A 15,444-nucleotide genomic window follows, 5' to 3' on the forward strand; every position below is an offset into this window, starting at 1 on the left:
GGAATTTCAAAGGTCTGTGTTCTTTTTTTTTTTTTTTTTTTTTTTTCAGCTCAAACATCTGTTTATATGATTAGCTGCTTAGCAATTAAGCTGAGTAGCGGTGCTTTCTCTCCTACAGACCAACTCTTGCCCAGTGAATAATGTAAGGCATCTTAAGCAAGAAATTGAGTTTATAGCTGAGTGTGATTAAGTGATCAAGCTATGTTGACACAATTTTTGTCATAATGTTATAAACCCATGTACTTAGACATCACCTGATTGTGTGCTTTTGTTACTCCACTAAACACTGGAGACTTAAGCATATCCAGGGAAGGAACAACCACTTTATCCAGTGGATTAGAAAACTGACATGACAAGAGTTTAAAGCATGACAGTGCTTTCAGCACAGGATGTTTCAGGGTGAACTCTGTCAGCAAATAATTACTAAGAGTCAGCAGGTTGCCTCTCATTATAAAGTTAGTGATTAAAGCGTTAACCGGAGCCTCCCCGTAGGTGTAACCGTGACTCAGGGAGCGCTCCTGTCAGTGGCTGGGAGGAAGGAAAGCGGGTAGGTAAATGCTCCCAACATGCACCGAGGTGTGGGGAGTGTCCTGGGTTGCCAGCACTCTCAGTTTGTTGAGCAAAATAGTAATTACCAGCTCTGTGGGTTCCATGAGGTAGCAGAGGTGGCTGTCAGCTAGTGCCGTGCTGTCATGCCTCTCCCAGGGCTCAGCGCAAGGTACGTGAAACCCCTCTGCTTCTCTTCTGCTCGCACGCGCAGGTAAGTGAAACGCGAAGCTGGAGCTGTTCTGCTCGCTGAGTAACCTGCAGCGTCAGTAGAAAGCAAGGTCCTTCGCAGTCATCCAGAACTTGAGTCAAATTCCTTTCAGGTAATTAGGGTGCCGGAGGGAAGGAGAAATGTTCAGTCAGTCAGAAATTCTCATAAAAAGTTCCGAAATCTCAAGGCATGAGTCACTTGTGATAAAATAGGCGGATAACAGGCAGTGCTGCTGCTCACCGCATACGTGGGCACGAGCCTTTGCCACCCGTCGCTCAGTCGCCAGAGGGACTGTAAAGGTTACGGCGGTCACCTTGTCTGCTCTTTACAGTGAGTAGAAGCTACCTTTCCTAAGTGACCTGAAATAGCAAGTAACTTCACAGTAACGGGTGCTTCATGTTTGAAATCCGTTTGGTGCAAGCCCTGCTGTGTAATCGTTGCTGGTGCAAAGGGAGGGAGGCTGCGTATCTTTCCCTCTGAATGCTGAGGGGCCGTGTTCTCCGATACACAACAACTGACTTTGGGTTTCGGTAATCCAAGCCAGTTCTGAGCGTGCCTGAGCAGAGAGGTTGCACAGTTTTGCGTGTTTGAATAGTGCAGGGTTCTGTGCAGTAACAGTGCATTTTTAATTGAAGTGTAAAGATTACTGGAAGATTGAAAAAAACTTAGCTTCAGTTGGGAAAAATGCAAGTGTTGGGAATAAGTTTCTTTTGATTAGACCTTTGCTTTGGGGTAAAGCCATGTAATTTCAGGAAAAAAAAACTCAAAAGCATAAAGGCTCGTAGAATTAGAGCTGTGGCTAGGTTAAGACCTTATTCTGCTGATACTGAATGTCTTACGTACATGAATAAACCCTAAACTCATATTTTTTTTTAGAAATAACGGTTCAAAAATACGCTAAGTAACAGGCATCACCAAGTGCAGAAGATGACTTAGGTATTTGTATGTGCTGTCATGCCTGCAGTGCGAAGCTTGTGCCGTACAAAATGCTGTATGTATGTTTGGCTGATAGCTAAATAAATAGATAGCTGAGCCTTGTGGTATCTATATGAGAAAGTGAAAGTCCTGACATCCTGTATTCTTGGAATGGCTTTGGGAAGCACAGGGTCAAAAGACATAGAAATCTTCAGATGTTTTTGTGGGTTTACTTTTCCTTAACACTGGTAGGAGCGCTGTATAGCACACTGATGGCTCTGCAGTCCCCATCTTAATATATAGATGTGCCAAAAAGCACATCCAGGCAGGAGCATCCAGCCTCTTCCCTAGGCTGTTACATACAAATTCAGATGGTGCTTTGCTGCTTCTCCATGGCTTAACTCTGGGGGTCTGGTGGCCCTTTCCTACCAGCCCTGCTGCTGCAGCCACCTCCTTTTATCCTTGTGTAAAAATCTGTGTAGATGTTTGCTCTTAACTTTGCTTTCTCACTGAGCCACTGTCCTGTGCTGTGCCCTGAAGCAAAAGACTTTAGAATCACTGCATTTAATAACACGAAAAAGACCTGTCATCTTCCCTTCCACTAACAGTTGGACTTTTTCTTGGAAAGAAACATTTCAAGTGAGACAAATCTTATACTAAAAGAAAATCCCATATGTTTGTTAGATTTATCGTGTACCCTGATGTGGCTGTTGATCCTCTCACAGCTTTGGGATTGTGTAGTAGTCTGTTTTTCCTTATTTACCTAGATTTCTCTGATAGTGGCAATCTTTGATGTCTCATGTTGCATCTGCCTCACCTCTCACTCCTGTTTTCCCTCCGTTTCTTTCATTTCCTTCCAGTTGTATTTTAGGCTTCAGTCTTCCCCCACCTGTGAAATTTCTTCTTAGTTAAGTCTCAGGCCATGAGGTTGGCCCAGCAGGGGTCTGACACCAAGGCCTTGCCTATCTGAGGGGATCTTGTGGTTCCAGTCCAATTTAACGTAATGTGGAGACCTGTTTCATATGAATCATGTCAGGAGATACAGTTGGGTAGATGGCCATGGTCTTACACTGTTGGAAGAGCTGGAAAAACAGCACTTTTTGATTATTTCATATTGAAGGGAACAATGGGGAAAAAAAAATCCCCTTCATCTCTTCAGTTTGCTTCCTCAAATAGCTACAGGGAAGTGACATGGAAGAAAAACAACAAAATACCAGGCAGTGACAAAAAATGTGACAGCCCTGTTTTAGGGCTGTTTTAGGGATTTAGGGAGTGCATGTGTAAATATGCTGTCAGCTGCGGTGCCATGTAACTGTTGTGGGGAAGTCGCTGCACGCTCTCAAGCCACAGGTTTCCGGGATAGTTACAAATCAGGGCCGTAGGATGTTTTAATGACATTTATTTGCTTAAATGATGCTAATACCTTGCATAAAGCACCAAGTGAATAAACATAGCCCACGGACACATGCTGATCCCTTGGGAAACTCCTTCTCTGTGACGAGAGCGTGTCATGTGTAACTCAGAAGGCAATGCATGAATTCATTCAGCTGCCAGGGAAGCCCCTGGCTTTTTGGGCAGGGCTGTCCCTTCGATTCTGCTGCTGCCAAGGAGCCAGCACCAGGGGTGAGCTCCTGGTTTGGAGGCTCCGTGTCATTCAACTTCTGAGCGCCAGCCAAAACACGCTGGTGGGAAGGGCGCGTGGAGGGGAAGCGTGTTAGCTCTAGGGTGCGCGGGTAGAAATGTGTTGGACCATCCTGATGAGCAGCAGTGGTCAGAAGAGTGAGGAAGGTGGAACGTATGCTGGGCTTCTGCACCAGCTATTGGGAAGAGGCCTGGTTTTGGCCAGGGCAATCGGCCAGTGAGGGAAGGAAAAGGGGGAGGCGTTGGTTAGGGGCCATTGCCATCACCAAATCCACTTTGGTTTCAGTGTCAGTGCTTCAGTGGCAACGAGCAGACTTAAGGTATGCTCAAGGATTCCTAAGGCAAATTTAGTTAAGAACCTGGCACTACTGAGCAGAATAGGTGGTTCAGCAACATTTTCCTTTTTGTGTAAAGATTACTCCTCTCAATCCATAGAGGTAAGCTTTTTCCTTCATATGAATCATTTTATTGTCAAATTTCTACAGAGAAGTATGCAGCTCTGAGCAGTGGAGCTCGCCGGAGTCACTGGCCACTAGCTGCCTGGCTACCTGCTCTTCGTGAGTTGTTTCCTGACAGATGGCAGGACGCTCAAGCCTGTATCCAGTTATTCAGGTGCCAATGTACACAAACTCCTCTGCATCTTTTAAAACTGTTTTGAAATGAGGTTGGCATGGGCAGTTGGTTCAGCTGTAGGTATTAGTAAATCATGTATTAGCAGATTTCAAGGTGTGGCCAGTGGTTACTGCGCTCACTTGAGAGGCCAAGAAACAACATAATTAGTCTGGGGTGCAGCAATCTTTTCTGTATATACAAACTCATCTCAGGACAAAAGTCCTTGGGCCGCTCAGTAGTCAGATGAATTTCACCTTTATGTGGATGTCACCCAAAGCACAGTGGGTTTATGGGGTCCGTCGCACTCTTTTCAATGAGCCTTTGCTCGAGCATTGTTTGAACCCCCCATCTGCTTGTGTAAGGCTCATTTCAGTAGTGCACTTGGATTTTAGGGGTTGTGAAATAGCTTCTGACAGCACTCTTCTGTATGTTTTGGTGGAAGATGATGTATTTTTGTGCAGAACATCTCATTTGTCCACTTTTTTTTCAGAAGTCATGCATCTTTGACTATGGCAGCTTTGACATGTAACTTTAAAAAAGCAGTGCACTGGTGTAGAATCATTTTGACATAAACTATTCCCTTTTTCAGCTAGCTGTGATCTTCTTAAGCTTTAATTTCCTTTCTGAATGGATTTCCTGGATGCTACTTGTCATTGGTACTGTTGACAATGAATGGATTTTCAGATGGCCTTTACTGGGCTGCCCCATGCCGTCTGACACCAGACTTAAGCTAGTCTCCTGGCATAAGCGCAAATGGACATCAAGTGCTGCTGGGCAAATTCCTCTGTCACGGTGCCTGAGTAAGAGAGAAATGAAAGTGGAGTAATTGTCTTGCAGCACAGTCCTTGGGGATTCTACTGCTTGTGTTGTGATTCACTTTTCCCTGTTTGCCACTTCTAGGGCTGATTTTTTCAATGCAGTATCAGTTGTCAGTCTTGAGTCTCTGAGTCTCTTTGGTTCCTTTGCTCTGTCTGCCTTTTCTTCTAATACCTGAGGGTGGATGAAAGCAGCCAAGACTCAATAATTAAGCATATTCAAGAATGTACTGTTGGAGTCTCATGAGCCTGGCTTTTTGCCTACACAATATGCTGAAATCGCTGCGTGGAGATCTGTAAATTGTATTGCTACATCACTTTAATTATAGCCTTGCTCTTGCTTTAATATTGCAGCTGGCTTCTTTGTGTGCTGCAGGACACTGCCAGTGAGCAACACTTCTTCTCTTGCCTAGTCCTACAAACCTGGTTAAGGCTGGTTTGCTGAGTCACTTTTTTTTTTTTTTGGTGACCCTGGGCAATGCTCTACCCATAATTAACAAATGAATCCTAAGCAGTAAATGGGTTTCAGTCTAAGTATTGAATCATCATGATGGAGTTTGAGAGTAATCCTAAAACTCCTGGAAAAAGTCAGGGCATATGTAGTACTTGGGATTTAAACCACTGTGATATGCTTGGTGGGAATGGCTTATACCTTTTTTACTAGGAGTAGAAAATATTTGGATATTAGGGATAAATACAAAGCAGCTGAAATATGTATATTTAAGCCCTTAGCTTGAGAGTCTGGGTCTGTGTTACTTTGCAAGCTAAGGCTTCATTTTTCTGGTTACCATTCAGTCTTTCTTAGTGACATTAGTGGATTATTTTTTTTCCTTTTGTTTAGTTTCATCTCTGAATAAATGAAGAAAGTGACTATGAAAGCACAGCATCTACCTTCTGTTGCCATCAATGAGGAGAAGTTTATAACCAGGTAAATTATTAAAAAAATAATAATAAAGTAATGACTTTGCTCTGCTCAAGTTACTCTATATTAATTCATTAACAGGATTCTGTAGAGAGCTGAGCCTACGGGCAGCTCCAGCAGCAATGCCTGCAGCTTCTTTCCTGTGAAGTGTCTATAGAACAAAGTGGCCTTTTATATTGATTTCAAAAAACAGAGCACTAAACCTTTTGGTCTGTGGACTGTGTTTATTAGGTAGAACAGCACTTTCAAAGGTACTAAAATAAAATTTCAAATTAGGGAAGACGACCTTTCTGTCTTGGAAATTTATTGAAATAGAACATGGTTTCCAGTGTTTAACGTGAGATCTACTAGTTTGAGGCATGGGGCTTGGTTTCGAGCCCCCAGTGGCAAGGTTTCTTTGCAGAGAAGGATGTATCAGGCTGCCAGTTCTGTTCTGTGGTGAGCAGAAGTTCTTGAAACTATTTAGAAAAGGTTTGGAACTGTACACGAACTGTATTTCATGGGATACTTTTCCAAAGTTAAATCTGTCTGTTAGGAATTTTTCCTAATGTCGCCATATACCCTGAGCCTCCTGGTGTATGGTTCCATCACCTTGTTAGGGAATGGCTTTTTCCCCTGTTGTCCAGAGCACATGAGCTGGAATAAATGGCAGTTTTCTCACATCATTTCTATTCCTCATGTCATTACTGTGGGAGCACGGGAGAAGCTAATTAAATGCACTCAGGGATGGGGCCTGTGGTAGATTTTCTCTAACTGCACTAAATATTTTTATCTGAACTTTGATGCTCTTATACGGGTTACGTGAAGTGCTGTTGATTTCTCCCTTTCTAAAGAAGGTCATGAGAGCTCTGCCCAAAGCACGCAAGCAGTAAGTGCAGCCTGTTTCTCCTAAATGCTTGTTCCCTTTATGCTGCTACTGCTTTGGCACATGGTGGTTTCATGTCAGAGGTAATTAGTCTGTGTTAATATTCATATGCTTGGTATACAAAAGCATTTGGACATATTCCAGATGAAGCAGTGTCTTCATATCTCTAGGTATTCCGTGTGCACTCAAACTTCATACTCCCTTCCATCGCAATTTGCAGACTCTTGTCCTTCCCCACCTTGAACTGGCTGTCATGCAACTCCTCTTCCAGCTGTATCATGCAAATCGTGCTGATGTGGCAGTCCTGCTGTTTGAGGATTGCAGAATGGCCGGATCAAAAGGGAGACGAAGGCTTGGCTGGCTAAAACATCATGTGTCTGAGCACAACTGCTATAAATATCCAGGGGTAAACGCATAGGTCTCAGGTGAGAGGAGGACACAAGTGAACTGTCTGGGATCAGTGTTTGGAGTGAACATATGATGCTTTCTCTTGTGGTTTACCACAAGGGCGCTTGACCTTACTGCTCCCTTGTATCCTGCCTTCATTACTGAAGAAACTGGTGAGGCTGCAGTAAATGTTACATTTGGGGGGTTTGGAGGTAAGTAGTTTTTCCAGTTACTTAGCTTTGGCTTCATTAATTGCTGTATTTGGCTATTGTCACGAAGGCATGCTCTGAGGAACAGTATTGCAACACAAGGGAGCCACTGATTTTTCTGGCAGTGTAACTGAGGAGATGGCCATCTGCCTCCAGTAGGGCAGGCCTGGGGCCTGCTTAGTGAGGATGGGCTACACTGAGACTCGCTGGGGAACTAGCAGACTGGCAGGTCTGTTAATTCTTTCTGGGGCTAAAAGAAGAAAATATTCTTGTCTCTCCGTTACACAAGGACAAAGAGGTTTGTGTGGGTTACTGTCAAATCTCTCCCTCGGGGCTTTTCTAATGGCTTGCCTGGTTTGTCACCGTCTGTTGCATTAATGCAAGAGTGAAACCCGGAAGATTTGTTTATGCAAACTTCTGTGGAAGTTAATAGGAAGGCAAGAAACAAAAAATCTCAGAGCTCGCTCTGCTAAAGGTTGAACAGAGCCTGTCCCACAGATTATCCTCACATCACTCTGCTTTTAGCCTGGGACTTTAATTGCCTTTGCAGCTGACATGGCCTAAGAGATGGGCCTCAGAGGCAGACTCAAGCCCTTAGCCATTCCCTCATCTGTCCTTGGGGAACTGACTTATACAACTTTCCACTTGGAAAAAGCTTGCTAAATAACAGCTGTCAGAGAAATGATTGCCCAAGATATTAGGCTGTGAAGTATAAAAAGATTTAAGTTTTCAGCATCTTGAAAGCAGGACCAGCAGATCTATCACAACATCTGTCAATCAGAAATATGGATCTCATACCTGGACTTTCGTCTTGCGTTGCATCTGGATTCTGCCTGTGTATGAGGCCAAGATGTGTTTAATCTTGCTTACCTGTAGCCAGTGTGAGGAGAATTTTGCTTGTACCTGATTCATATCGAAGTGTTTGGCAACTTTCCATTTTGGAGGGATGACCTGAATATAATCCCCCATGGCTCCCAGAACAAGGAATGAGTTTTTCCAACACACTGGAAAGAAGGTCTTCCACCACCCGTATTTATAGGATTTAAAATTGAAGTGTCTTGAAGATGTTGAAAATGCTGCTTTAGGGGCCGACAGGGTTGATAAAGCCACTTCAAAATATATTTTGGAAGTTGTACTAAGTTAATGAAGTAAATAATTTACATCCAGTCTCAGAAGGGAATGCAGTTAACCTTGCTGAGTTCAGTGGTGCAGACCGTGCCCTCATACGACCTGCTGAATAAAAGCCCTGTTTCTCTTTTCCCTTTCCCTCCCTCTCACAGGAATGGAAAAGGATCACCAAGCAGCAGGGCACAGCCAAGTTCAATTTATTAAGTGGTGCGAGCAGGAGATAAGCTATAACAAGGAAAGATATTCACATGCTTGCTGCCCCATTCCAAACACACACACATTAACCATTTTCCCTGCTCCCCCCAGCTTGCTCTGTGGTGTGCAGCAGCCTGGCCTAACGGGAGGTGTCCCTGCCCATGGCAGGGGAGTGGAATTGGTTGATCTAAGGTCCCTTCCAGCCCAAACCGTGCTGTGATTCAGCAGTCTGGCTGGGGAAGGTCATGCTCCCCCAGGCTTGCAGACAGTGGCATGCATTGGTCCTACCACCCGCGCTCTGCTTCAGTGTCAGGAGTGTACCTGTGCGAGCACTGCCCCATCCACGGAAGGGAGAGGCAGGTGCTACAGGTCTGTGTCCCGTGTGGAGATGCACTGCGATAGAGCTCCACGTTGTGCTGTTCAGAGACACTCTTGTCCGGATGCTTTGGATACACAAATGGTGAGAGGTGACTGAGACATGAGGCAGCTGCTTTGAGCTCTCAGGGAGACTGTGGACAGCAGAGGCTGAAGACTGAAGAAGAGGGCAGGTGTCACAAGCCACAGAAGAGGGTGATGTATGCCCTTGGAGTCAGACTGTATGATGGAGTCACAGGAGAAGATGCTTTTGTTGTCTAACTGGTGTCACTTAAAATCATATGCACCAGTTTCAACCTGCATGTATTTCTTTGTATAATCCATTATTCTTCTATTTTCTTGTACTGATTTCTTACATTCTTAAGTGCAATACCCTGAGCAGTGCTGTCTTTTATTGCACTTATTGATGTCACAATCTGATCATAGAGGTGCTATGAACTAATACTCATTTGATCCCTGAAAATGGCCTTCCTAACTGCCTTGCGATGACTGAGGGGCTGGGCACACTCCTAGGAGAGATCACTCTTAGGCTTGTCATCTCTGATAAGGGCACTGCTGTCACCATTGATAATGTCCCTGTGTATTCTGGGACGTGGGTGTGCTGTGACCGATACAAGAAAACAAACATTAAAAATTCTCCTGAAACTCTTTGTGCCAGTGTTTCCTATTCCCCGAGGTTGTATCATTAATTCCCTCCTTAAATGTATTTCTCACACAAGCAGGTGTTTAATGCTTTGCATAAGGTCTCTGTCAGTGTAGTCCTGCACCTGGAAGGTTCATTTGTTTGATTTTCTTGGTGAACTCTGACTGTTGCAATACTTAAAATGCAGTTTGTATGATGCATCGTTCCAGTGTGCGATGTGTTTCAGTGACACCGCTGTAACTCAGTTCTGTAGTTTTTCTACTTACGCTCAAAATTGGTGTAGGAGTTGTAACAGCACTTCTGTCGGTACATGGGTCTTGAATAATTTCTCTGTGTCTCTGTGGGACTTTACTGTGAGATAAGCTTTCAGATGCTGTTTGTTTTGCTGATGGTTGGGCTGTCATAATATTTCATACTAAACAAAACATGGAAGTACCAGACTCTAGTAGGAAATAAACTTGGTGTCTTCACTTATGACTGAAAGACAGTCCTTTAAACTATCTTGATTGTTAGTGATCTCATTTAGTTCTTAAAGATTATCAGTGAGGCAGAATTTGTACCTTTCCATGCAATTGTTTTCCATGCTTAATTACCCTTGCTGGTGGAAATTACCTCCTTGAATTATAGTCTAAATAATATTTGATTGGAATTGGTGTGGGGAAGAGTGCTTATTTCTTGATGATATTGGCTCATACCACTTATCACTCCACCTGTTCTCCTTTGGACTCTTGTCAGTGTGGTTTGTATCCTTCTTCAAAAGCTGTGTTAAAAAGCAGAGTACCTTAACCAAACTCGACCTTGAGCTGTAATTCAAGCAAATTTGCTCTGATGAGGGTGTTCCTGTGAGCACCTGCTGGGCGGTGGTTACTTTTCACCCAGCAGCATGGCATTGTGCCCTTGAGACCCACTGGTGCTCACCAGTGACCAGAAGGTGCTTTTCCAGAGTGCTAGTGCCCAAGCAATTGCACCCCGTGCTATGTTTGTGCAGTGTGGCATTTATTGCTTCTTCCCTGCTTGCAAGGCCCCATGGGCAGCAGCGTCAGTGATGTGGGCTGTCTGCTGCGTGGCTGCTGTCAGCGCAGGTAGGAGCAGCTTTTGCACCAGATGTCACCATAGAGCTGGCATCGCCCCTGCCCTGTGCTTTAGAAAGCACATACTTAAAGTCCAGTAGCTGGAGTTATTTCTTTCCAGACCAAGTCCCAAAAGGGAGCAGGAGGAGGCTTAGGCCTAGAAATCTGGATGTTCAGCAGCTCTAATTTCATTGTTTTGAAAAGCTATCAAATTTGAGAAGTTTTCTGAATCCCTCTTCTGCAGCATTGTGAAGTTATCAAGGATGGAGATGGGCATTTTCTGCAAAGGTTTTTCTTAATATTAAACTTCAAGCCTCATTAGCACCAGTGGGCCTCACATTGCCTTCTGTGCAGTTTTTTCACAGCAGAAGGTTATGCTGCCTTTTTTTTTTTTTTTTTTTTTTTTTTTTTTTTTTAATTGCCGTGTGGATTTCTGTTTGAAATCTGAGATGACGGGCTTGTTATTAATTCTTGCTTGTTGGCAGATGTTCTCTTCATATCCATCCTTTCTCTTCTGAGGAAAGATTTAACACAAAGCTGTAATGCTGCACGCGGAACGAAACTGAAGTGTTTTGTCTAGGCACATGGTAGACTTTTTGAAGTCAGAAGAAGTGTAGAAACAACAAAAAAGATTGAAAACTATCTCATGGAGGAAACAAACTGTAACCTAAATGAAATCTTCTGCAACTCGTCTGTATGGGAGTGCTGTTCCTGTTTGCTTTCCCCTCGCAGCTCTAACGGAAGTCCAAAGTACAAGTTATTCTATGGCAGTGTTATTAATGTCACTTAAGTCTAACCCATTTCCTCTGGGTATCAGGTCTTTAAAGAAGTAACTTATAGGCAACCCAGTCTTCTGATGGAATTTTACTTGTGGAAAATGGTGCATTATTAACAGACCTTTACAGATTCAGTGGGTAACACAGATAAAGGGTGTTATTCTCACACCTAAGCCCTGGATTTTACAGCAATATACATGTTCAAAAATGATTTTTTTAATTGGGATCTTTTATTCTAGAGAGCAGCTCAGTTCTCTCCTGAAGACCTATAACTCTTACTATTCTGATCAAGAAAATCTGCAACTGTCACTTAGTCAGGTAAGAATCTGTGCAAATATAATACAAAGAGCATAAAGTAATAGCAAGAAAAGCACTAATGGGTCCTGGTGCTTACTGCAGTTGGACTGAGCTATATAGGATACACATGTTGCATGTTAATACGTTAGTTGAAATATGTCACTGTAATCAAAGCACCACAGCCATGATAGAGCCAAATGCATGAGAAGAGAGAAGAAACAGATATGTTAAGACAAGTGGGAATTTAAGATTATGAATTGTGATCTGCTTGCTGTCCCATTCACAAAAATGATTCTTTGGGTCGACCTCTCAAGTCTTACATCATTAGTAGGGAGGGAGCAGAACTGCAAAGCTTTCTGCAGCGTGCAGTTCCTCCCCTGCCCCTTCAGCTTGAACCAGCCGCCTGTAATGGCAGCACTGCCATCACTCAGGTCATTTTACAGACTACCAGTCTCTCCGTGAATGTGAACCTTTAGTACAGAGAACGTGCTTGTAACCACAGACCAGGAATGCCCCTTCTGTGGAGGCCAGAAGAGTCCACATGGCTGAAATACTGATGAGGGCCCGAGTCGTGTCTCTGATACCGGAGTCCCTGGTTAAGCAGTCTGAATGTTCTTTAGCTTCACAACCTGTGTTTCTGTTGGTTTTACCTATACCGGGACTGAAAGGACATAGAGTAATTCTGGGCAGAAATGATCTGAAAATGGGCAGTTTTCGGCTGTCTTTCCCAGCTCTTTCTGCTGGGACAAAGGCCTAGTGACCAAATTTGATGTCCCCAAGAATGGGCTCTGGTAACATGTTTTGGACTGATGCAGTGCCATGTGTTAGTGAGGATGACTTCATTAACTTTGCCTGCCTTCCTTGCCAGTGCTTGTTCTTCCCCTTTACTGCCTTCTTAGCACCCTTGTTCCAGAAGAACTAGTCACCCAAAGCAGAACAAATAGGATTTGGTTTCTAATTGCATGAAATTATGGAAACATTGGTAGGGAAGGGCCTCTGGAGGGGTCATATAGTCCAGCCTCCTGTTCAAATTTGGAATAATGCTGACACAAGACCAGGTCAGCTGTGGCTTTAGTTGAGTTTTGGAAATCGCTCAGGAGAGTGATTCCACCACCTGTTCCAGGACTGTGCAAGCCTCAGTGATTTCAGTATATTCCTGTTTCTTTGAGGGGAACTTGCTTCTCCACCTTGATTATTGAGCAGCATTAATTTTTTTATTTTTATTTTTTTCCCAGCGAGAAGGAAGCGTACCATTTATTGAAGGAATCTTGTCAATATTCTGGGGACTCCGACATCCTATCCGATTAAAAATTCATGATGAGAAGCAGATACCCTCTTTTGTAACCTTGAAGTCAACAGAGAATGTGGGTTTGTTGCCTGGTAGAAGGTAATGTATTCCATAAGAAGGAGGCAGGCTGACATTTCAAGACACCTCATTTAGGTAGCTTCAATGGCTGTAGTTGATTTCATATCCCAAGTTCCCTAAAGGCTGTGGTGGTTGATTGCACAGCAATAATCAGTGTCAGGTGTAACTGATCAGGCCTTTCACCAGCTTCTGTTGGGCAGAAAGATTCATCTTTCTAGCATCTTTGACATATATTTGTCTGGCTTCTAGCTTAAGAATAGTCAAGGAGGAGGCTGCTCTTGTCTATACTGATAATTCCCGTGCAAGTACGAGGAAAATTATGTATATCGGAAATATTCAAAAAAAAAAGTATGCATATATACATATATACACCCAATAACACATGCAGCCCCTGAAAGATCTCCTGTTGGTACACATAATACAGCATGAAGCAAAAAGCTGGTAGGTTAGTGCCAAGTGGTTGTCTGTCATAGGGTATCTTAGCAGATCCTTCAAGTCTGTTATTATTGCTTCTCATGGCTAAGTTAAATTCAGGAAACAAAATACTTACTCCATGTAAAATCTGATGTTAAAACACATTACAAATATACACAGATAAGTTGTGCCTTCAGGCAGCTGCCTATGAGATTTTTATATCAGAGTATTCTGTGTTGATCCGAGTCCTGCTAGGCTGCCCAGACCTTTATAATTGGTTTAGGTGCTTAGTATATTTTTTTCTGTTTTTAAGATGATTTCCAGAGCCTTGATTGGTGAATTTGGAATTACATCTGACAAACTGAAGCTGAGCAATCTGCAATATGGAGGCTGAGCCAATGTTTACCATGATTGAATCCCTGATAAATTCTGTATTTAAGAGCTCCTTTTCTCTTTGTCATCGTAGTTTGCATGTGGTACATGGCTGAACTGTGGATTTAATTCTCCCATTGTTGCAGCTGTGTAGCCCTGATAAAACCAGGGACAGTCTTCTCCCTATCTCTTACTGTTGAAATTAATGGGTAACCTCACAAGGAGTAACCAGCAAGGAACTTGAGTCTGAGGCAGATCTGGTTCTCTTGGTTGACCTTCAGTAGGTCTGCTGATGGTCAGTGCATGTGGCCTGTGTGATATGGTCCAGTCTGGCAGTTCAATTTCTCTTTGCCTTTTATTCCTTCAAAAATATACGACTGGTAGCAGATGTGAATCTTAAGGTAAATATTAATTCATGATCACACAGATGTGAAACTGCCTTGACATGCTTTAAGGTATGCAGAACAGCTTGACTGTTTGATCTTAAATGAACTTTCTAAACACATAGAACAAAGCTGAAATAGTTGTTTGGCATGCTCATTGGAGTTAGATGACTATTGTTGTGACTGTATATAGGAAATCATTTTTTTTTACTGTTTTCCTACAAATTGGTTTATTCTTGGTCAGAGCAGCAGCTGGCTAGAGACTTTATTCAATGAATTATGCAATTAATGTTATGCATAAAGTTGGCTTTAAAATAGGCATTCATCTCAGGAGCTGGGTTGAATTCCCTGCTCCTCCTACACAAATGGTTTGGAAAGCTCAAGAGGGCGGTGTACGCTCCTATAATCTTTCCTATCCCTGTCTGTGTAACAGAAACTACATGTCCTGTGACTATTTAAATGACAGTGTTTTTTTCTGTATGCCTGCGTTTTCCTATCTGTGATCAATCCATGGCATTGCTGTGCATTATTTGCAGTAATTCTTTACCTGTTTTAAAGGACATCATGCTCAACATTCAACAGGCTCTAAATGGGGTTTTGTTATGTTTGGGATCCCTAATCATGCCACGTTTTACGAGCAGTAATTTATTAGGACATGAACTAAAATTATTTGCTCTGTATTCCACACAGAAGACTGCAATCGTGTTCTGTTAGGTTTTGAACAGGGATAGGAATGTATTACATGAAGCCTGGCTACAAGATAAATAGAATTCACTGAGTTAATGAGGAATAATTAACTGTAAATATATGTTTTGTGTTTTAGCGGAATGACACGCTGGGGAGAATTTGATGATCTACATCATATTAGCGGGGAGACATTGAAATCTAATGAAGAAAAGCTGAACCGTGAGAAAAGTTAGTGTCTGTGCTCTAATGTTCACTAAGAAATTTTGCAATAATAATTTGATATACTAGGTCTCCCCTCTTAGTAAAGGGAAATGCTTCTTCATCTTTGTTATCTCCACCTATTATATGCTAGTGAAATAGTGACATGATAGCTTAGTGAAAGCATGGTGGTACACAAATTTTAAATGACTGGTGCTTACAGGTTGTCTTTTCACAAAAGAAAAAAATCTCAAGAAGTAAGCAAAAAACTCTTGCTTGTGTCCTCTGCAGGCAGCCTACTGCTGTTTGTCATGTGCCCATGCCCAACTCCCCTGCAAAAATATACAATAAAATAAATTCCTCCACCACTAACATTCTTCCTGTGTTGGTGTTGGCAAGGAGGATGGTGCAGCTGTA

At 42.9% G+C, this 15,444-nt stretch overlaps 1 protein-coding gene across 9 annotated transcripts in view; it reads left to right on the plus strand.

Moving 5' to 3' along the window:
* The window catches only part of RASSF6 (Ras association domain family member 6), a 28,263-nt gene that overhangs the window by 6,685 nt on the left and 6,134 nt on the right, over positions 1–15,444 (plus strand). For 5 of the 9 annotated variants that reach the window (XM_035324014.1, XM_035324016.1, XM_035324011.1 and 2 more), the window contains exons 2-5: positions 5,582–5,668; positions 11,550–11,628; positions 12,843–12,994; positions 14,966–15,057. In XM_035324014.1, the coding sequence (XP_035179905.1) occupies positions 5,598–5,668; positions 11,550–11,628; positions 12,843–12,994; positions 14,966–15,057 (394 nt within the window). In that variant the 5' untranslated portion in view covers positions 5,582–5,597. Of the gene's footprint in view, positions 1–579; positions 719–741; positions 761–848; positions 870–5,581; positions 5,669–11,549; positions 11,629–12,842; positions 12,995–14,965; positions 15,058–15,444 lie in introns of those variants that run through there. The other 4 variants (XM_035324012.1, XM_035324017.1, XM_035324018.1 and 1 more) reach the window with 4 other exon arrangements.

This window comes from Oxyura jamaicensis, chromosome 4 (genome assembly GCF_011077185.1).
Source record: "Oxyura jamaicensis isolate SHBP4307 breed ruddy duck chromosome 4, BPBGC_Ojam_1.0, whole genome shotgun sequence".
NCBI classification, from domain to species: domain Eukaryota; kingdom Metazoa; phylum Chordata; class Aves; order Anseriformes; family Anatidae; genus Oxyura; species Oxyura jamaicensis.